This window comes from Solea solea, chromosome 3 (genome assembly GCF_958295425.1).
Source record: "Solea solea chromosome 3, fSolSol10.1, whole genome shotgun sequence".
NCBI classification, from domain to species: domain Eukaryota; kingdom Metazoa; phylum Chordata; class Actinopteri; order Pleuronectiformes; family Soleidae; genus Solea; species Solea solea.
The window spans coordinates 10,129,034-10,153,267 of record NC_081136.1 but is presented as its reverse complement, the minus strand read 5'-3'; the positions used below and the strand labels follow the sequence as shown (position 1 = coordinate 10,153,267).

General features: G+C 39.4%; 2 protein-coding genes across 3 annotated transcripts in view; one reads left to right on the top strand and one right to left on the bottom strand.

Moving 5' to 3' along the window:
- Nucleotides 1-21,408, bottom strand: part of LOC131456553 (carbohydrate sulfotransferase 12-like) — a 51,450-nt gene extending 30,042 nt beyond the window's left edge. For both annotated transcript variants that reach the window (XM_058624976.1, XM_058624977.1), the window contains exon 1: nt 21,389-21,408. The gene's annotated coding sequence lies outside the window, so the exon portion shown is untranslated. The remainder of the gene's footprint in view (nt 1-21,388) is intronic.
- syt4 (synaptotagmin IV) lies at nt 8,432-16,688 on the top strand. The gene is made up of 5 exons (XM_058624971.1): nt 8,432-8,954; nt 11,072-11,691; nt 11,810-12,133; nt 14,224-14,344; nt 15,308-16,688. The coding sequence occupies exons 1-5, from the start codon at nt 8,921-8,923 to the stop codon at nt 15,625-15,627; spliced, it is 1,419 nt and encodes a 472-aa protein (XP_058480954.1). The 5' UTR covers nt 8,432-8,920; the 3' UTR covers nt 15,628-16,688.
- Nucleotides 21,409-24,234: the final 2,826 nt, after the last annotated feature.

The following is a 24,234-nucleotide window of genomic DNA, read 5'->3' as shown; positions in this document are numbered from 1 at the left end:
CATGCAACAAATCACAGAACTTAGTTTTATTTGAGAAAGTACCCCAACTGATGCAGAAAACAATAATTTTCAAATTCATAAAAGTACCATGGCCATGACGACCCTAAATAAAGTGGCAGGGCTTTGAATGAAAACAGAAACTGTTTTCTCTTTACTCCATAAATCGCATTTACTTACTTACTCACACAGCACAGATCAGTGCCTCAGGTGCACCCATGGTAAATTGCTGGTGGAATAATACACAACTCCTTAAAAAAACATCCTGGGGGTGAGTTTATTGGTCACATATGTTTGGGGGGCGGGGGGGAGTGGTTCGTCTTCTTATGTGTTGTTGGTTTGTCTTCTTATGTGTTGTTGAGTCAGTTACGATTCATTTTATATCACATTTTTAGACGTGATATAAAGTAGCGATAATTGTGCAGAAGTCCCAAAATAGACATATTTCCAAATTTCACAACCTTAATCATTTTGAGTAATATTTGCTCAGGTGTGTTTAGTTTATATAGTTGGTGAAAATGAAAACAATTTTTCATCAGATCGCCTAGGTTGTGCTGAAAAAAGGATATAACAAACTCTATATTGCGCATTCTTATAGCCTCTGTAGTAATGGAAAAAAGCAGCCTAAATGCTCTGTGTTCTAAGGGTTAAAGACAAAAAATATGTGCCAGGCCTTGAAATATTAGAAGTACTACGATGAGGTTAGTTTTGTCAAGACTATAATTTTGGTGTAGAAAATGTATAAATTGTAGTTTAAAAAACATATGGAAATCTCTTTGTGGAAGATCCTTTGTGTTTCTACCTCTATAGTGTCGGGTCCCAGTTACACATGGTTACACAGGAGCACAAGCTTGTTAGCTATAAGGGAGGTTGCTCTTGCTTGGGCATCACTGTTTTTAACTGTTGTTGGTTTTACTCTGCTGGTTGAGGTTTAGGTGTAGCCTTGATATTTTATATGAGTTGTGGGTTGAGTATTTCAGTACCTTCATTGTCTCCGAGGATGTTGTTTCACTATTAGTTTGTGAAACCATAGATTGTTTCATGCTCCTTTCCCCTGTAGCGTAGTTTCCCCCCTTCTTTTCTTACTTGTACATTATGCTGTAGGTGTCACTAAAACTTCCTGTTTATCTACTCGCCCAGCGAAGCATATTGACTGTCAGAGCCTTATTTGCACTTATTTGTAATGCTGGGCCAGAACTTACAATTATTACAAAAATTACAATAATTATTTCAATTGTGCTGAAATCAAACACCAGGGAAGAATAATAAAAAATAAAGATGAAGGTAAACATAGTGAATAACAAAATCCTAGATGTCACTATTTACATCCTGGATGTAGTGTTATGTGTTTACACACCTGTGCAGGGCCTATTTGTTTTAATGGAACTTTGAAATGGAAACTAATAGATCAGTCAATGATGACTAATGGCGTAGTGCAATCTTACAGTACGTGAAAAGTGTGTGGCCATATAACATGCAATATGGGGATATACGGTAAAATGAATCATAGGTGTGAGTGTGAATGGTTGTATGTTGGGGTATACCTCGCCTATCGCCCTATGTCAGCTGAGATTGGCACAGCACCCCCGCGACCCACATATGGAGGATAATGTGGTAGAAAATGGATGGATGGATCCAAATTAAACAAAGGTGTAAGAGTGAATGGTTGTTCGTCTCTACATGTTTGCCTTGCACTGGACTGGTGACCTTGTAGTTAGTGCAGGTATTGTATGTAGTTTGTTCATACTTCCATAGCTTCCAGTATACTGGAAGCTTCTTTAGTTTGTGTCATGACTGGTAATAGAAAAATAATGTTTAAATTGCAAGGAGACAGGGTAATGTCAAACTTAACATTTATTCCATGTCAGCTGCAGTCAGCCCACACTTGTATAGATACTGCTTTTAACACATCAAATCTAGCAGTATTAAATATCGGGTCAGGGAAGGACCTAAATGCAGTACACGAAGGCAGGCATACAGTTGGTAACGACGTTTATTTAGCACAATGTTCAGCAACAGTTCAATGAAAACCCCACAAGGAGAAGCTGGGCTCACTGGAGATCTCTGGATGTCTGAGCTCCGTACTGTGGGAAGCAGAGGGAACTCCTTGAGCCCAAGATGACAAGTCTACACAAGGGAGATGACAGCGCCAGTGCAGGGCTGTTCCGCCACTGGAACAAGCAGGCAGAAAACAGGCAGGGAGCAGGCTGAATACGTTGTCGGGGGCAGAAGGCTGAGTAGATCACCGGGGCAGAGACAGAGCAGGCAGGTCAAGGACAGGGAGGGTCAGTACCGGGGAATCAATCTGAATAACGCTGGAGAGACTAGTATTGGCGACATAGAACAATCTGGCACTAAGTGAACTGAGAGGAGAGTTTATATACTGGGTTGATTGGTGATCAGAGGCAGCTGAGTGCAACATGTGGGGAGAGTTGGACTAATGAGCAGGGAGTGGCTGGCAGGGAGGTGAGGAGAAGGAGGGGCTGGTGATCTTAGGTGAATGAGATGACAGAGAGAAGATCATGACACACTGAGTGAGTGTATCCAACAAGTTAATCAGTGGATGGGCCGGAATTTTCTGCAGCTCAATGCAGAAAAGACAGAAGTCATTGTTTTGTATTTAGTAGGTTAGATTATTTTAATGGTGTCTTTACAGGTCTCAGTAAAAACTCAATCAAGCAGCTGTAGCTCATCCACAATGCTGCTGCCAGAGTCCTGACCAACAGCAATAAAATGGACCATATCATACCTGTCCTTAAATCCTGTTACTGGTCTACAAGTCACTGAATGGTCTTGGGCCTAAATACATGTCAGAGCTGCTTGTTGGGTATGAAGCATGCAGACCCCTCAGGTCATCAAGGACAGGTTTACTCAGCATCCCCAGGGTCAGAACCAAGCAGGGTGAAGCTGCATTTAGCTTCTATGGTCCTCACCTGTGGAACAAGCTCCCTGAACACCTGAGGTGTGCACAAACTGTCAGCTTGTTTGTTTACTGATTTGAAATTACATTCCAATGTTAAATTTAATTTAATTTAATTTAATTTAATTTAATTTAATTTAATTTAATTTAATTTAATTTAATTTAATTTAATTTAATTTAATTTAATTTAATTTAATTTAATTTAAAGTTAACAGATGCTTTGTCTGTTCGGTGTTCGGTGATTCTCTGAGGGGGGACTGATTTAGATGAAATGGCACTTGTCGAGTCTTGGAGACCCGAGCTGAGTGGGAGTGTAAGCCCTGTGACTTCTTTCATTTTCACATCGAGGACAAATAAGGGAGGGCAAACACAGAACAGATAAAAAATTCTTGGTCTGCTTGATTTAAATTGTTTTTATTTCTATAATTGATTTTTTTTCATTGATTTTGTTTTCATTTCCAATGTATTTATAGCTTCTGTGAAGCACTATGAACTGCCTTGTGTAAGAATGGCGCTATACATATAAACTTGCCTTGCCTTGCCTTTGTGCAAGGTAATGAAAGAGGTGCAGAATTTGTGGATTCTTTACATAACAGAGATTCCAGGGTGTTCTCTGTCAGGCAGATTTAATTCCTTGTGACACTGACACGGATACTGATAGTCTGTTTAAGAAGGTGTGTCTTTGTTTGTCCAGCGTGACAGACAGACAGACGACTTTATTAATAGACGTGATCCGGGTAATGCGTCACACAATGCGTGAGTATTCAGTTTGTTCTGTGTCAAGTTTCCAAGAACAAAATGTGTAATTTGTAATAATTGACCGATTGACAGGTTTTATTGGGACACCTCCAGAAAATGCAGGAAACATGAAAGCAGTTTTAAAACAACAACATTTTCAGAAAAGAAAAAGAAAACTGCCTTTGCAGGTTAAAGTCTCAAGTATTCAGTGTACCCCCCCTCTTACACTTGAGCAGTAGCACCACCCTGTGGCTCTCTTTGGAACCCTAATTGTTATTGTTAAAACCTGTGTTCTTCTGTTTCATGCAGTGAAAAGGGTCTATTATGCCAGGTTTATTCAATACATAAGACATGAGGCTGAAGCATTACATGCATGTGCTGTATGAGTTAAACTCATTCACAGTTTGCTATACGACTTTGAGTCACATCATTTCAAAATCTCAGAGCTTGTTTTAATTATTAAAAAAAAAAAAAAGCTCAAATCAATTCACCAATACTCAAAATGGTTGACAAAAGATATTAAATATTAGTATATAAAATTTTAAGGCAACTGCAACAGACAATGCAAACATAGCAATTAGGGATGAGCCGAGGCAATACTTGTATTGGTCCTATACTGGTCAAATTTACTGGATAGAATATTGGACAGATAAAAAAAGTAACAGGCTTCACTTTACACATACTGTACATATATATGTATGTATGTATTGTATATATTGCTGTTACATTTCACTAAATGTAACAGCAACCATTTTAGCTGAGTCATGTTGGAGAATTATGTCTTGGAAATGGCTGCAGGTGGTAAATTATACACTTCACATGATAAGTGTATAAATAGTGTATAAATTAAGATATAAAACGGTACTGCATGTTTTCATTTCGACTGGACTATAATGTGTATGCAGTGCACTATATTGTATATACATACAGAAGACTGATTGACAAAAAGTCACTGGCTGGAAAAAATACAGGAAGTAAAACACTCATAGACCAGTTTGGACCAAAGTCATGTCAAAGAGGTCCGGAACCTCCTCTGTGATTATTTGGAACTACACAATAATTGATTAAAAACTCTTGTTAACCTTTCGGATGACAAAGTTATAATGTGTCATTTCTACTGAACCTCTGCATTCATGAACATAGAGGTTGTATTTGTAGGTCTACATCTGAAGTGCAAGGGGCTGCATGTCACTCATTAGCTCTGTATATTGTACAATTGCTTTCATTTCCTCCAGTTTCAATTCATGGTCGTTCAACCTTTTAGCAATGTCTTCAAATTAGCGTATTACAAAGGCATTTGTGTTCTCAGTGTATCTCTCAACACTTTCTAATTCAGGGGCAGACAAACTTGACATCTTTTTCAGACATTTCACTCTGGCAGTGTTTCCGGTCATGATCTCAAAAGTGCTTTGCCGTTCAGACTCAACGAGTGCCTGCAGGAAAGAGAATTCAAATGGTTAATCAAATGATGTAGCGTTAGTTGTTCTTTTCACCCATTTACAAATTGAATTTGATAAAAAGGATTTTAATGACTCTTTTCAGATGCAATTTTTGTCTTAAGTTCCCGGAGTTGCTCCTTCATCACCTTCTGAAATGTAAAAGTCCAATTTTAAGGTATAATCATACTGACACTTTGCGACTACTGAAGCTTTCACAGCACGGTTGAATACGAAGTCCAGCCAAAGTGTGTCACTTAATAAGTTACACAAACACTTCTGAATATGGAAGTGTTTGTGTCACAAAGGGCATGAACTGTGTGGTGGCAATTCTATAGGACGGAAGCTAAGAGGTTGTAGCGATGGGACAATGCGTTATATTATCGCTTATCAGGATGAAAAGCACTTACAATATTCTATTATCATGTTAATCATGAATGAAAAAAGAAAATCTTTTCTAACTCACATGCATACAGTCCCTGTGATCTATTTCTTAATGTGCTAATGGAAATTGCCTCAATTCCATACATCAGCACAAATGTCACAACTTATGATTGCACCATGGAGGTGGTGTTTATCGTGGATATGAGGAGTCCATTTGAAAGCACTTGGAAGAGTTTTCTTACACCAATTACTCAATTAATAAGTGTAAATGGAAGTTCTTTTAAAAATAATATATGCTCACTGAGACTCACAACAGAATCCAACAATATATTTACCAGCATTTCCTTCTCTTTGTGCTAGTTTGCGAAGCTTCTTGGTTGCTGCCGCCATAGTTTGTTGTTTCAGATGGAGGGTCAACTGTAGGAATACAGAGAAATGTAACAGAAAGTGAAATGGTGGTGGGACAGATGGCACTGTTCATTATGTCTTACTCTGTAAACCTCAATTGCTTAGTAGGGCAAGGTCATAATACCTCATTATGACCTATATTGGAGTCAATTACGTAGTTACATTATAGAAAAGGGCCCCAATGAAAAGGTTGCCAATGATCAGGAGACGAAACAGTAACACAGTAACACTAACAATTGTAGACAAAATGATTCATGCCAATGTATTTTGATTTTAGCATTACTGTTTGCAATTGTGGATTATACATTTCTTAATAATTATCACTCCCCTTTAATTTTGCACCGTTCTTTGGATTTCGTCAAACTCAGACATGGTAATTAGGCCAAACTTAAGCCCGTTCACTGGGCTTCTCTGAGAAGTCAGAAATTAAACAAGCATAGCATTCAACCACTGATGTTTTTATGTTCAGGAATTCAAGTAAATAACTATAATTTGACATCTTAATCAAGAAATAGTCATGTGCTTTGCAATTATATATATATATATATATATATATATATATATATATATATATATATATATATATATATATGTATGTATGTATGTATGTATGTATATACATATATGTACACACACACAAATAAATGGGGTGCACCTTTTGGCAGAGCTAGTTTTACAGCTGCCGAGATTTGAGTGCCCCATTTTAAATTACACACACGTATATTAATAACACATTCACATAGAATTTGTCTCCAGAAATGTTCATAAGAAGAGCGTTACTAGTCACTAAGTAACTGGAAACATAAACTACTGTCCTGTCCTCCTTATCATCACAAATAAATCCCAAAAAGTATTGCTTTCCAGCAGTAGCTTGCCTTAAAAAGCACGAGAGTGTTGATGTCCGATGAGCTCTACTTTAGTCAGATGCATGCAGTTCTCATGAATGCAGAAATTGGCATTTCCCTTATCTCACCGAGTGTCAACAGTGGCAAACTGCTCTCTATTGGTTTCTATCGAGACGACCTTGACGGTGCATAGTTCCTGTCTTATCATCCCCTTACCCAGACAATAAGCAACACTGTGAGTTTGTAAGTTGCAGTTCTATGAATTTACAAGTAGCAGTAGTAACTGTCAAAAGACGGTCAAACATTAGAATTTTCTCTCACACCCCAGTCTTGGCCTCATTTAAATAACTTCACCCCTTCTTCCAGATTTTATCATCCTCCTCATGCGTTTAAACGTTGCTGAGAGATATAAAATACTCCCCTTTGCTCTTCTGACCACTCCTTTTGCCACTGGAGCACTATGTTCTCTTCTTTGCAGATGCTAAAACACGGCTTTTGTCAGCTTTTCATTCATCTGTACACGGTGGAGGTCCTCTATCCTCACTCATCTGCTCACGGGACTATATGATCCAAGGCTCTTCAATCTCTCCTCCAGATGGTGATATTGTCTCTAAACCGGGATTTACCAAAACCTTAGTGAATATTTTCAAATATGCTATTTAACCTTAGGGTGTTTCATTTCAATCTCAACAACAGTAGTTCACTTCTCATCAAGTTTCACCTGGCTCCTCACCTCATGTATTCCTCTCTGAGCTGCGATTACACTCAACCCAGGCCTATAGCCTGTAGAACCTGAAGGGCCCCACTAGATGACCGAAATAGGAATCAAACCTCAGTCCCGTGTCAAAAATATAATGACCATACAGTATAATTATTTCTCAATCACTGTATTGAAACACATCTAGAAAATATGTAAAATGTGTAAACCCCTAGTTTGTGCTCTTCCCCACCCTCTCTGTTCTTATTCAACATGTATCCCTAATTCCAGAGCTTCAACAACCAGACTTGACACCACAGCTCAGTCACTATAACTCTGACTATATGATATAGCTACTCGTGACTGCTAACCTTATTATTATCTGCATCCATCTTTTTTTTTCCTTCTCTCAGGGTCACATAAGGAGCGTGCTGAAACCAATCCCATTTGAGGTGATGAAGATGATAGTGATGATGATAATTCTTATTAATGTTATGATACACAACTGTTCCTGGTTTCCATCTCTCCTCTATCTTCTTCTTTCCTTTACATTCTTCTTTTCACCCACCTCTTCTTCACTAACCCCCTTCCCTTCCCCCTCTTTTCTCTCCTCTCTCCTATCCCAACCACTCGAGGCAGTCTGGCTCTGTCAGAGCTTTCTGTTCTCTCCACTGATGCCAAGTACTTGCTCATTGTGTTCCTGTCAGGTCTTGACCTTAATTGTATGAAGTTTTAATATAATAAAGTTTTCAGGGGAAAAAACAGACAAAAACAAACCCAAAATATGGTTTAAAAAGTCAAGTATTTAGTGTGACCTACACTTACACTTAAGGTGTAGCTTGACCCTGGCTCTGAGGAAACTGGTGTAGAACCCCTTTTAATGTTACTGTTAAATACTGTGTCCTACTATTTCCAGTTGACAAATATCTGCTGTGAAAATGGTGTATTTCCAAAATTATTCAAGACATGCTTCAGCTTTACATACACATGTATCATTGTATCTTCCAGAAGCCTTTTCATCACCCTCACAATCAATCCGTGGAACTGGCAGTCCTGTTGTGTTGCTTCACCGGGTGCCCTGATTTCACAGGCAGCCTCCGTCACGTCTGCGTCAGCACTGATGAGCTCAGTGCTTCCAGTAGGGAGGGGGAAGGAGCTGGTGAGCAGCTGGTGTGTGAGAGAGAGAGAGAAAACAAGGAGGGGTGAGAGTGAGACAGAGAAAGAGAGAGAGAATTAAGGGTGTTGCCGCCTCTGAGACACACTCACGCATCATAGAGTAACAGCAGCGGTGTGAGAAGAGAGCGTCCCTCTGTGAGAGAAAATACCTCTTTTTTGAATCATTGAAGCCACCAAAACCCCTTTCCTTACTCAACACCATTAAAGCCGAGGGATCGTGGAGATACACTGTCCCTAGACATCAGGAGGAGAGACAGAGAGAGTGGTGTGAAAGCAGACAACGGATAGACGCAGCGTTTCAGCACCTTGGACAGTGACTATGGCTCCAGTGGTGGAGGATGGAGCTCAGTTTGGTGAGTCAAATTCCTGATACTGAACACTCCCATTCACCTACAGGTAGGATAGGAGTAGGGCTTCAACGATGAATCCATTTTTTATTGATTGCTAAATTAAATGTCAACTATTTTGATAATCAATTAATTGGTTTGAGTGTTTTCTAGACTGATTTTTTTCACTTCACTTTTACTTAAATGTGAATATGTTCTGGTTTCCTTCCTCCATATAACACATGCATCATTAAAACATAATGATTTTGGTTTCTGGGCATAACAAGATTTGAGAAAAAATCATCTTTTCAGGGTTTGAGAAACACAAATCAACATTTTCAACAGACATCAACAGAATTTATGGACCAAACAACAAATTGGTTACTCAAGAAAACAATCAACATATTAATCAATTATGAAAATAATAGTGTAATGCGTTACTCATCAGAAGTAATCTCAAACCGTGAGTGGCCACCTTTCAATATACAGTCTGAATTTTTTTTAATTAAGGATCAAATAATGTTGATAATAATAATGCAGTATTCAAGAGAGATACTCAAGAGACCTTTTACTGGATAACCTCCATTTTGTTTTCTGGTGCTTTGTGTTGCTGGATGTAAATTTTTCATGCTATGAATGTTGAAAGAACGGTTAGTTTATCATTTTTTATTATGAATATTCAGAATTGAGCTGAAGTCAGGAGTTCAGCAGCTCCATCACCAACCTCCTGCTGCTACATCCGCCTGTCTGTTTTTGTTGTTGCTCCTTCCTTGAAACCTGAGACATCATAGCTTGAAATATTAATCGGAGGAGAGAAAACAGGCAATATGAGGGATGTGATTTAACATCAGCAAGAGCCGAGACGACTGTGCCTCCTTTGTGTTCACCAGTGCATGAGTCTAATTGAGCCTGCATCTTCAGAGCAGTTACGTCTTTTAGATGGATGCCACACCTTCTCATACCACAGCAAACCAAGCGTAGGGAAAATATTCTTCAAATACACACAATGGCGTGACAGCTTATGAGGGGAGAAAAAACAAGGAATGCAAATGAAAAAAGGCCTATATGAACAGAAATAGCAGCAAATAAATTAAACTGTCATGTAATGCCACTAAAGTGAAATATATACAATATTTACACGTGTACATTTTCAAGCAACTTGCATAAACCAGAATCGGCTTGGCTTTAAATCAAAATAAATGACGGAAAAAGGTTCATAATGGTTATGTGATGATATGAAATATTCCCATCCCAACCAACCCCACCCTCTCTCTCTCTTTCTCTGAAAGGGTGTTAACCTGAATGCTTTTCCACTGGGCTTGTAGCTGTAGGAAATGGCCTGAAACCACCCTATTAAACTGCATTAGAATGCAACATTATTGTTGAGTCACCGTTCAACACAAAGACTAGTATTAAGTATTAAGCCGCAGGTTTGTCTCCATATTCACATTTTATTAATACTTTAGGAGATAAATATACCTTTGAAAGGGAGTGGCTCCATGTAGGTTTTGAAAAGAAAATGTGTTTTGGGGAATCCTTCATGTATAGGATGACAATAAATAGATGTTACACAGGTACAGTTGGGGATTTCAGGTGGAATTACTCTACCTGTTCTATTGAAAACCTAATTTATGAGGCTCTATTTGTTGGTTTCCAGTGAATTCCATTTAAAAGTCTGCTTGTCACTCCCTAACATGATTTCCCCAGAGGTCTGCATATTATAGATTATGGTGATAGTACTTCCTGTGAAAATGATGAATTGAGTGAAAGGGTACAGGATTGCATTTATCTTTTTGTGCATCTGTGTGCAGTCATTTTTATAAAACTGCCATTTGGAAGTCAACCACCATTGAATTAGAACCCAGTGATAATTATTCTTCCTCAGGTTTTAGCAGATGAATTGTTGTGTTCATCTGAGTCTGAGTTGAGACAGCTTCCACCAGTCAGACACACAGAACAGACAAAATTGGTTTTGTTTTTTTATTGATCTTAGACACATCCCAAAGGAAGGTCCATAAACAAAAAAACACATTCCGTTTTTGTAACATGACTCATTAAAAGTGTGATTGTTTAAACATTTATTTTCTCTCTTTTACACTTTCTTTCCTCCATTCGTCCTCCATTCTTTCTGTCCCCCTGCACAGTGGCAGTGCCAGTAGGTGTGGCTGTGGTGAGTGTCTTTGGCCTTGTATTTGCTGTGTCGGCCTTTGCATGGATCTGTTGCCAACGTAAAAACACCAAGTCCCAGAAGACACCTCCCTACAAGTTTGTGCACATGCTCAAAGGGGTCGACATCTACCCAGAGAGCCTCAGTGGCAAAAAGAAGTTCGCTGAGCCTGCCACCACTACAACAAATGACACCACTAAAACCGACATTAATGGAAATTGCCACACTGCAGCACCACTGAGCCAGACTGGTACCAATAAATTTACATCGAGTCCAAGTGGTTCCAGACCAGCCCTGCATCTGGATCTGGAGAAACGGGATCTGAATGGCAACATCACCACCAAACCATTTCACCACCACCACCAGACAGTGCGGAGCTCTCCGGACCTGGAGCTGCCATCTCCTCATGCAGGGTTCACCCAACCTGGTTTAGTGGACCGCCGTGACCTCCCTTCACCATCCAGCACTCTCTCCAGCCAGGCACCCACCCCAGCTGTAGACAAGCCCCGTGGAGAGGAGAGGGAGGGCGGGCTAGGGACACTCCACTTCTCCCTGGAGTACCAGCCAGAGAAGAAGGCATTCATTGTCCATATAAAGGTTTGTGTTTAGGCTCCTGTTTTATGTGTGCTTGTCTTACTATCAGTTTTTCGGTGGAGTTTGCAAACAGTTCCAGTCAATGGTTAATGATGGATTTGATTTAATGTTTTTAATTCAGGAAGCCCATGGCCTGACTCCAACTGATGAGCAGTCAATGACATCTGACCCTTACATAAAGCTGACCTTGCTGCCAGAGAAAAAGCATCGGGTGAAGACCAGAGTCCTGAGGAAGACCCTCGACCCTGCCTTTGAAGAGACCTTCAGCTTTTACGGGATCCCATTGGCCCGAGTGTCGGAGTTGGCCCTTCACTTCATGGTGCTCAGCTTTGACAGGTTCTCCCGCGATGAGGTCATAGGAGAGACCCTTGTCCCTTTGTCCGGAATGGACTTGTCACAGGGTCGTGTCCTGATGAGCCGAGAGATAATCAGGAAAAATGTAAAGGTAAGAGTCGAAGATCAGTCATCTTCAAAGCAAAATAAGCAGTTAACACAAATGATCAAATGACATAAGAAATCAAATCACGTTCAGTGTGAAGACACCGAATAGAAGAATAGAATTTTATTTCACAGCAGTGGAGTGAATGATGTGATATCCAAACCAAACCTATATGGATCTGTGGGCTTGTGGTCAATAATCCACTCCATACTAGCTGTTCCTGGCAACTATGAGGGCCACAAATCTACTGGAGCTCATTTCCCATGGGTCAGCTTTCCTGTTAGTGGAAGTACCCACATGTACAAGACACAATACAGTATATCTGTATTTTTGTAAATGCACTGGGTGGAATGGCGGCAGGTATGGTTGTGGTGTTGAATTTAAAAGATAGATGATATCTGCATCTACTTTTCTGTGGTCCAGTATGCAGCTTTGCAGATTGTTTACAGATGGGCTGGCTCCATGAGCGTCGGTCCATTTTCAAATGGACCGTGAGATGATATTGATGTAATTAGAGATGTGTGGGCTGATATGGTATTTTGCGGGGCTTTGCTAAAATGGAAGCTGTGTGTCCACAATGGCGGAAGCGGATATTTGCACATAAGTACCTTCCTCGAAGGAACATGAGACATTTGTAATATCAGTAAAGATCTCTGAGACAATATGCTTCTTCAGAGAAGTACTGGGAAACACAGCTCCAGTTCAGAGAAATATAAAAGGTGCATTGCCTGTCCACAGTGCTTGCTCTGTAGTTTATCATCAAGAGGACAATATTCCTTAACCATATAACTATAAATCTGTTTTACTGGCTCTCTGCACATCTACAATAACCATATTTTGTTTTATTATCTCATTTGGGTCAGAGGAAGAACGAATCTAAAAAAACACAGCTGTAGGGAGGAGTCTGCATTGTCTGGACGTATTTTGTGCAATCAATAGAAAATTAGGTTGAGAATCAAGAATTTGCAGAGGGTTATTTTTATTCTTTTATCTGATGTGATGTAGGCAAGAACACAAATAAAAACAGATTCGACTATGACTCTTGTGGAACTGCTGTGTTTCACTTGAATAGAATATTCTCTTTATTTGAGGACAATAGACTGTCACAAGCACACAAATGTACAAAGATTTAGTCCTGATGGTGGGACATGTAGCTGAATCTTCTCAATAAGATTTGTCTTGATTCTTCTTAATACACCTCTTTGATAACATGGTGGTGGCTATCTTTGTCTGCAAGGCATACTGCAGTTGTGTGTATGTGTAATCTGAACATTGCGTTGGGGTAGAACTTGCCTGTGTCTCTGTCATATTTGTCGTTACCACGGCAACCATGGAACACAGGCATGAATATCCTGTTTGCTGCGACTGACTCTCCTGGGTGTGCACAGAGATGTTGTTGTACAATAACACCATGAAAAAGCTTGAATGTCGAGGAACTTGTGGAACTTTTTATTAACACGTTGTTGATGTGTGTGCTGATGATTAAATTGCTGTTAACAACATGTTATTGAGAAGTTAAATGTAGTAAATGTTTACTATATAAACCCATCAGCACCATCAGATGTAAATTTTACATCAAAGTTTTTTTTACCAGTATTATGGGTTTGCCAGTTTTCTTATAGGTCTCTACAATTAAGCATATTTTGACTTTTTGGTTCCCTTTATTGCACGTTTTCTTTAGATATAAGTGATTGTACTTGTATATAAAGATGTAATATTTGTTAAAAAGGAAACACAGCGGCATGCTTTCCTCTTAGAAGAAGTGTCTGTACTTTTCACAGAAATACTAGATGAGTGATAGAAAATGCACTGCACATAGATGTGCTGTGTGAAAGTGTGAGTGAATGGGTGCAAAACTGTAATGTAAAGCAGCTTCATCAAGACTACAAAAGCATTGTAGATAAAGACTATATTTACCATTTACTTGACCTGTGCTTGGATGCCAGTTTCAGGTCTTGCAGGACTTAACAAGATGAAACCAAGAAGCAAATGTCATAACGTAAAGCCTTCTATGTACTCATGGACTGGAATATCAACAGCGCTGTCCTGTGGTTTCTAGTTTCATCTTTCTGACCCTGCCCCCTGTCTTTCCACAGAAGTCTTCCGGCCGAGGTGAGTTACTGCTCTCCCTGTGTTACCAGTCCACCACTAACACTCTAACTGTGGTCGTCCTCAAGGCCCGCCATCTACCCAAGACTGAAAACAATGGACCCACAGGTATGCTTTACTTACTAAAAAAAAAGATACCCATGAGATCATTTCTTATGCCTTTACTGTATGTCCTTATTGTGGACAGAATGGTCAGCATGAAGGGAGTGGAACTCAGCCCGAGATGCTGCAGAGAGTAATGTAGAAGTCAACAGAATTTTACCAAAAAAATTTAAATTATGTGTAACAATTGAATGTTTACACACAGGTCAACATTTTATATATTTTGCTGTGTGTAGCTGTATTGATGCTATAACGCACAAACACACACACCTTGTGCAGCTCTTCATAGTAGGACACTGCACTGATCTCCATTAATTTGGACGGCCTTATGCATAACCAGTTTATGCCTCACCATAACCTTAACCTAACCACAATTAAAATAATAGCCCTAAACTTAACCAGTTCCACAGAAATTAGGTTCTGCCTCATTAAGAACAGGTTTTGGTCTCTATGAGGGCTACTGGTCCTGACAATGTCACTGTTTATGCCAGAAAAGATCCTAAAGAGTCAACATATACAGTTATACACACACACACGTTTGACATAACACATTCCCTAGCCACTTACCCTAACCTTAACCATCACAACTAAGTGCCTAACCCTAACCTAAACCTAATTGTAACCCTCACCCTCAAAAAGCCCTTTTAAGGGGTGACAGAACATGACGACCGGCCAAAATGTCCTCACTTTCCCTAAATGTCTTCACTTCCTTATGTTTATATGTTTTTTAGTCCTCACAAATATGCCCAAACACAAACACACACGCACATACAAACAAAAGAAGAAAATGATCAGTGTTTACACAATGAGCCTTTTTTTGTCATCATTTCTCACATCTATCTTTCCCCTACTATTGTCACTGTATTGATCTGTCTCAGGAGTAATATGACAAACTGCAGTGATGGATACAATCTTTTTTTTCATCTCTTTTTCCATTCTTCATCTTCTCTCATCATTCCTCTTCTCTAGATCCATACGTCAAGGTGAATATGTATCATGGAAAGAAGCGTGTGTGCAAGAAGAAGACGCATGTGAAGAAGTGCACACCCAACCCGGTCTTCAATGAGCTCTTTGTCTTTGATCTGTCCTCCGATGAGGGTCTGAGAGACACCAGTGTGGAGCTGCTGCTGATGGACTCAGATACAGGCAGGTCACGCAGCCCCAACACTGTCCTCGGGCGCCTGGTGCTGGGCACATCATCACCTGGCACTCCTGGCGAGCACTGGAGGGAGATCTGCGACCATCCGCGCCGCCAGATTGCAAAGTGGCACGCCATGTCAGAGGAATAGAGCACCGGGGTGTTGGTGGATTCCGACGTCCGTTCCCAATCAAGTCCAACAACGATGTGCAGGAAGTAATGTCTTGCTAGCCAATACCCTTTGGACATTCAGTGAGGGCAGGAGGGAAACAAGGTGGAGGGGGCTTTGATGTTGCAGGGAGGGTAGTTTGACGCAAAGTCATCATTCAGTCAATCATTTATTACTTATCTTTGAAGTTATCAGGGTTCACCGGAGGAAGCGGGTGACAAAAAGGAACCCTGTAGCTTTAAATGATCCCAAAGACTGTCACTGAAAATCACTTGGCAACAACCAATTGTCGCAGCAACCATGTGCAGTGCAGAATGTCTTAAATGTCACTATTGTCACTTATTTCTTCCTTTGCTGCTTCTTCTTCTTCTTCTCTTTCTTTAGCTCTTCCCTCTATAAATAGTATCCAAGTCCATTATATGAAAACCAGAACAAACCACATCTGATGACGCTGTAAAAATGTTGATTATTAAAATTTATTTTATAATGACAATGTTTTCTTCATAACATTGTAGATTGCCTTTATTTATCTTTTTGTTTTGTACTCTTTTGGTTGATCTGTTGAACGTTTTTTGTAAGTATAAGTGGTATTTCATATATCATTACAAGAAAGCCTAAATTAGGTGGTCTGAGGTAAGGCTGGAACAGACTGAAGTGCATTGGGGACAGTAACTGTGGATGCATTTTGGTGTGAGTTTTGTTCATAAGAGTGCTTTTGAAGCGTGTGGATGGGCATGTATGTTGGCTCTGAAAAGATGGGTGCCACATAATGTTTACCGTAGGTGTTTTGTCCCCCTAACTGTGAGCACAAAGACAGCTGAAATGTAAATGTATGTACCTTACTATAAAACATGGCAAGTTCCAAAAAAGAAAAGAATGTGCAGTCTTTATTTCGCATGAAATGTGACATGTAATCAGACGTTCATTGTTGGCACAGTTGAAGTCATATGCATGTTCAAAAACTCTAAATCTCTACATTATAGAATTAAATATTTGCACTGCTTCTGGCTGTTCAGGATTAAAATAAAACATATTTCACATGGTATTTTATTAGGTTTTTAAATGTTGTAAGCAGCAGAAACCACCTATATGAGTGTTGGACATAAAGGCCTTTTTTAAACGTCACATAGCATGTCAGGGAAGTACGGTGGCCTTCACATACCAGAAAGGATGTAATAAGAATCTGCTTTAAAATGCAGATGTAAGCTCCAGCTGTTTTGTCCATTTGGGCTGCTGTAAAAACATGGCAACACAAGATGGTACCATCCATAAGGCAAGGCCCTTACCTAAAGTATACATAAAACGTTTGGTGATTGAACAGGTTGAACAGTTTTCATTCAGACTCTAACCTAGTTGCAGTCTCACTTCTTTACTTATGCAATGTTGCTGTTGCTTCCATCTGTCTTGACATAAGAAGAATCACTTCTCGTGTGCAGCCTGGGAATGACACCGAGCAACACGAGATTTTAACTTTGCTGTCTGAAAAGCACAAGGAGAGTCTTGTGGAGTTGACTTAATCGGCTTTGTGTGAACTCATTTGACAATGGTTTGAATCTAACAGGCGTTTGTGTTTATAAGTTATACAGTTATGCAAACGTACTTTCTGTCAAGAAACCCTACAGATATTACATATGGGACCTTTAAAATCTTATAGTACACAGTCTGTGCAGTGACTTGTGTCCTCGGCCTGAGAATGACATCATTGGGCTCTTTACTTAATGTGATGATGTAATCACTGCTAAATGGATATGTGCTTAGGGATGAAGTCATCATGTTGGAATTTAATATCAGCTAAGTGGTTCAGTGAGGGAGTTCAGCCAGCTCAGCAGGCCTATGCCACCCCTCCCCCTCTTTCTGCCTCCCTCAATGGTTAAGATCTGAAACTTTTTTTTTATTACCCACTCTGCATTCTCCCTCTGCTGCCTCTCTTTACCCTCCTTCCTCGTCTCTCGTCTACTGCCAGGTTTCGTCATGTGTTTGGTGGTGGAGTCTCTGGAGATGCAGGATGTTCTGTCACTCTGTACTCTCTCAGTGGTTTTGATCTGCAAGGTCATGATCTATCTGAGACAGTAGCTTCGATATTCATCCTCCACTGTCTTCCTCTGAAGATCTGTAGAGTACAATGTGCGACATCCCTCCATATCAGGGGTATTGTAACTGTAACCGATATTGTAATGTAGTTTCTCATCTTTTGCAGGCAGAAATAATTTTGTTATCTGTGACGGAAACCTCAATTTATCTGCTGCTACAGCGATATTTCGAGATTATAGAAACCACACCATGAATTGACTAATGAAAAGACTAACAATCATCATTTGGTATATTTATTCAAAGCCGCTGAGATCAATAATTCTCAATAAGTAGTGAGTCTTCATGAACCCTGAGAGATATTACTTAGGTAAAAGCTTGTTCCCCTCAGCTCCTCTGTGATAAACAACACTGAACATACTTAAATAAATCAAGAGGCTACTTTTCATCACCAGTTACTTTGATTGTATAGAAGGGAAATTAGGAAAGCTATGAGAGAGCAGATAAACTATGTCTCTCTCCCTCCCATCACCACAGCTGCTCTTTTAATGCTTCCACAATCTCTTAATTTTAGTGATAAAAGAGACATTGTTGTTATTTACCAAAACAGCAGTTACACACTTTAAGACAATTGCCCTCAAATTTGATCATGTTAATCATGCTCATTATAGAAGAATACCACATCTAACATCCAACCAAAGCCTTTATTTACTCATTTAGTTATTTAAAATAGGGACATTGTCAATGAAAATCCACATGTAAACTTGCCAGATTGTAGCTTGTGGCTAATTCCCACTGTAGCAGGAAAATGTTATTTTCTCACACGACAAAACATGTACATTTACATGATTACAGTAGCTGGAAATATCAAACAAATTAAAATAATATAAGGTAACAAGTCTGTCAATATTATGTCTTCTGTTTCATCAACAACATGGTCAACAGTGTCCAGCCTACACTCCAAATGAACTGTAGTTTCTTTAGCCTTGTTACTGCAGTTGGGACAAAGGTGCAAAAGTGCCTGTTGTATTGATTATATAGATTTGTAAAGAGTTTTGCAGATTGCCTTTTTATATAAAGATTCAGTATTCAATACAAATATATTCACAAGTTGTGATGAGTTTGTTTACCTGCCATTCTACTGCTCCGTACTCCGGCCCAGTAGGTGGCGCTAATATACCAACAAGCTGGCTTGTTTGCCAACCACCATTAAAGTGAAACAAGAAGGAGAATCCGATTTGTTTGTTTGGAAGGTAAGACCACGTTAAAATTTAAGTCGTAAAGAGTTTGTGTGCAAAACTTTCTATCAAGTCTCAGGAAATGTTGATATTCCCAACAGCCACATCTGTTTTCCCGCTGCCTTTGTACTTTGTTAGCCGCCTGCTAGCTTCTATGGCAAGCCCTTTTAACATTTGAATCGTTAAAAGTTTGACAACGTGAAATTGTCATTACAGATATATGTGACGTCATTTTTGACTCGTCGAGATTTCATTGTGGCTAGTTGTAGATATATATGTCGTCATTCTTACTCGTGAAAAACTAGTTTCAGATAATCTGCAATTCATTTTTTTCTAGTCAAAATTACGTCACCGACGTTCAGTTTTGACCAGTTGGAATGACGTCACCTTTGCCATTCATGTGTATGGGGTTTGACATTATCGATATCTACAACTCAATTGACACGTGACAATAGACAACTACAATAATATAACTCAACTCATTGCTATAATAAATCAACTTCTTCTTGTGACGTAATTTTGACTAGTAAAAACTGAATTGCTGATATCTGTAACTGTACTTTTGCCTAGTAAGAATAACATTGCAGATATCATTAGTGGATATCCTGTCTACTGATTAAATGATAAAACCGCTTGCCATAATCTTCCTAAGTTCCTTCATTAGTGCTGTTGCATTGCAGCCACGTTAAGAAGATGTAACCACTTTAAACTCTTAGGTTGTATCCATGAACTGCTGAGTTTCCTTTGAACACATACTGTACATAGCGCAAGCTTCAGAAGTTCATTACTTTGTGTGCAAAGATCCTCATACTGTAAGTTCATCCGTACACTGTCCACCTCATTTAGTGAATGTTTATTTCAAACATTATAACAGAAAACATATGACAACATAACAAACATAACATATATCATTCCAGTTAAAGATGTCTTCAATTCCACTGGGAGAGTCTGAATTTAATTTGGTGGTATCTGTTGTGGAAATGTTCCTGTGTCCCTGGGTGAGAGAAAAAATGAAGAGGTCAAGAGTTCACTAAGTTGTCTTTGTGAATTTATTATGCAGAGTGGAAAAAGATTTTACACAGTGCTGAGCGGTCTGCAAAAGAGTTCTGCCCGAGAGCAGGATGTTACCAGGTCTTATAATAAAAGTGTGGCCTGCACAGGGAACAGACATTCAGCCCCCGCTTATGCACCTCTGTTCATGTCCTTTGTTTAAGCACTATAAATGAGAGTTTGTTGCAAGTTCGTTGCAGTTTCCGGTGTCTTGCAGTGATGCAGGTGTCAGTCCGTTAGTTGGAATGTGTGCATATGTACCAATTCTATGAAATGAGTGACAAGTGCATGGACAACAGGTGTATAATTAATTGCAGGTTTGTGTAGGCTGTAACGTGTGCACTCTATGCAGTTACTGAATAAGCAATCATGAATTGTTTAAGCTGTATAGCTGACGTGTTATAATGTTGTGTAAGTGTATGTAAATGCTTTTCCTATTGGTGGAAGATGAAAGTTGTCCAAGATGAGAGAGGAACTAGATAGATGGCTGGAGGGAGGTGGGACAAGAGTAAGACAGACTGATAGGAGAGTCCTAAATTGAGGTATAAAGCAGAGGAGTGAGAAGGGGCTGAAATGAGAACGATGAACAGGAATAAATTATGTGGGATGTGTGTGAGCTTGCAAACAACCGTCATCATTCAAGATCTCAAATAATAATGATAATAATATTTATATTACACCTTTTTGTGGGACAAATGATACCAAGTGCAAATAAATATTTATATTTTTCCTTCTAAAGGTTATGGGGCACCAAAGCATTATGAGAGTTCACTCTCAGAAAGACTGGGTCTGCCACACACCTGAGAGAGAACATCTGAGTCACCATATCACTTGATCTACATGTCATGAAGAAATCCATGCAGGTGCAAGAGTCAACACAGCCCCAAGATCTTCGATCTATGAGGTAAAAATGTCTGAATAATGATTCCCCTCTCTACTTCTACGTTCTACCTGTGTGACAGTGAAACGTCTAACAGCGACAACATCTGGAAATTGAAATGAGGCATTCAATAAGGACATAGTTTTCTTTTCAATTCGACTTTATTCCTTCATTCTGCATTTTTCTCACATTCATTATTCTGAAGGATTTGGGGAAAACATTTACTTGCAATTTTACTGGCAGATATTGTGATTGCAATTCCATTTGCATTATAATTGATATAATAGTGAGTGCCTTGTGGACTGCCTCCTGGGGTTTGATTTCCGACTGGGAAGGTTGGAGCAATCTCACAAACACTGACAGAGGATTCCAAGACGGCTGCAACTCATTTCAGCTGACAATTTTACTGTTTATTGCACTTCTGTCTTGTTTTTTTCACATTAATCAGTCAAACACATAGTACTCAAAGCCTGCATGGTCATTTAACAATAGCAGTGGCATTGTCATGTGTATCACACATATATGTTAGTTATGGAGGTCTACTTACATATATTAACTTGTTTTCATGATTAAAAACCTCCTAATCGCTGCAAACGAGCCGATCAAAATATCTCCTCACTGACGCTCTCGTCAGCCGCGCTGTTTCAGACCAAAATCACACCCCCAGAACGTGGACTGTGTTGTGATTGGCGAGAGCTTTCCCACTGTCCTGTGACTGGCCAGGTACCTGGAAGTGACGTAATTGGTAGGCCAGCTCTCAGATACACAGCTCCCCCTCTGGCACGGTGGATGCTCTGCATCTCAGCAGCTACAACGAGAGTAGTTCTTCTACTTCTGCGGTTGAATGTACGCAACCGGATGTGCCCGGACTTCGCAGAGCCCAGGAAAACAATAAAACCCTATTTTCACAGCGGTGGCTGAACTGTTTGTTCTGAAATGTTAGGGTTTCATAAACGAGGAAATGACGCAGATACACACACAAACGCAGCGTTAATTGGAGCTTCCGGTCTATGTGGCCTTTAATCTTGCAAGATGGAGCAGTTACGGTGCAACACAGTTTGAATGCTACAGAGGTGCTCAAAATGTTACAGTTCAAAGGCTTCTCCCAGATGTATATCCGTAATTATGTACTTCCTCTCACATGATTATTGCACAGACAAAGAGGACAAGTCATATGTCAGCAATACTAAAATTGAAGTCATGAACTTATGAACTTGCTACTTATGACTTATAAGTGTACCAAAAGGTTAGTTTGTGATACTTCAACAGTTCACAAAAGATGTCCAACAGTTAATAACATTTATAACAAATATAAATCAGTATTTCTATGGATTTCGAAGCTTGGACGTTTAGGCTATTATTCTGGCACTATTAAGATTTTGTACATAAAACAACCTTGATATTTAATGCAGAAATGTTACACATTATATCTTTAAATCATTATTGAGCATTACCACAAGATAGCATCATATTATGAACTACTGATGCAGAAATAATAGCTTCCTTCCAATATGTATGTAATTCACATTCTTAATTGACACTGAATTTTTATTTACGCTGATTTTAGGCTGGACTACTCCAGTGATTTAAAGTACTGGTGGTTTGTCATGAGTCACAGCCATTACCTCCTCCAGAGCCATTCTAATCGGTCAGTGTGTTCCCCTTTAAAACCGTGTGTCTCCGTGCATTGTGGGATGGAGGGGATGAGTCATCATGTAAATTACCTTCACCCAGACGGACAGTTTCACATAAACACACAGACAGGAACGTTCAGCACATACCCTTACGTAACTCTACACGTACTGATCAGTGACAGAAAGCCACAATAACTAAAATACATTTGTCTCACACACTGATGAGTTTCCATAGCAACGGCATGTAGTGAAGAGGTGTCCATCTTTGACAGAAGCAACATTAGAGTCAGACAACAAGGTCCTGCTGAGTTCATGAAACAGCTTGTAAAGCTTCAGCCACCCCAGTGTGTGTGTGTGTGTGTTTGTTTGTATTTTTTACCTCTTTTCTGGCATTAACACTGACCTTTTCAGGACCAGTAGTCCTCATGAAGACTAAAACCTGGTCCTTATGAGGCATAACCTAATTTCTGAGACACTAATTACTTTTAGACCTAAGATTAGAATTGTGGCTTGAATGCGGTGTCCTAAAAAGAAAAGCTGAGCAAACCTGTGTATGTGTGTCAGCAATGTGAGAAAGTTATTTCTGCTTACACACAAACAAAAGGTTAAAAACAGGTCCACTGATCTCTTGTTTCCACATCACCTTTGCCGTCATAGCAACAGAGCACTGTAATGGTTACAAGGTTGGAGAGAGTAGGAGAGCCTGAGCTATCAAGGGAGAACATATGAAGGAAGAGGGGTTGAAACAGAAGCCTGACAAATGTCGGGCAGGAGGCAGAGGCTGCTTAAGTCTGGCAAGGAGGCAACATAAGATAATAGGCTGGCATGACTGCACTGATGAGTTCTTGCTTTCAGTGACAATTCCCATTAGCGAAGACCTGTCCTTTGGTTACAGAACAAAACAGTATTTGTGTTGATTTCTAAAATAAATAGAGAAATACAGCAGGTAGGGAAGTTGGAGAGTAAATGTGAAGCATAGAGGGCAAAAATTATTTGCGAAATCATAAAGTATATTTTGATATACTCACAGCTCTAGTGAGATTGAGCACAACCGTGATTAGCTTTTTTAATGCTAATCCATGAAAAGTTGAATGTTAATTTATTTTTACATTAAAGATATACAAGTTATTTAGACGGTTAAAAAAATCAATTCAAAAGCGATATAATATGAGCACACAAAATATCGCGATATTTCACTGTATCGATTATGTGTTCAATAAAAGTTTATTTAGGTCAAGCAATTTTGGCATTATTTGTGATAATTGTTATTTTAACAGATGGACAGGGGAAAAAAGAAATATATATGATATAATTGTATATAGGCCGTAAGTTGGCACATGCATCAGCTGTAACGTTTTGATTTTGTATCACATAAAATCATATTACATTGTTTTGGATCATTTCATATGGTGTTATTGGTTAAGTAGTGGGTTGTGGTGCTTGGTTAGAGTGGAGGGTTGTTGCAGTATAATTATGTTTTGGAGGAAACTCTAAATAGTTTGGAGTCATTTGCCTGTGGCTTTTACCTCTAAGCAAAATGTAAAGCTTAATTTTTTTACTCCAGATTGAGACCATTATCATCCTCATTGTCTTGTATTTTCTCAGTTGCTTGTGGAGACGGATAAGTGATTTGGCCAACGGTCTGTGGAGGGGAAGAGGCTCAAAATGACAACCAAATCTGAACACATGCGTCTGGGACTCTGGGTAAGCATGTTGAATTGGTTTGAGACTAGAATGATTAGGTGTGATTGGTTTTATA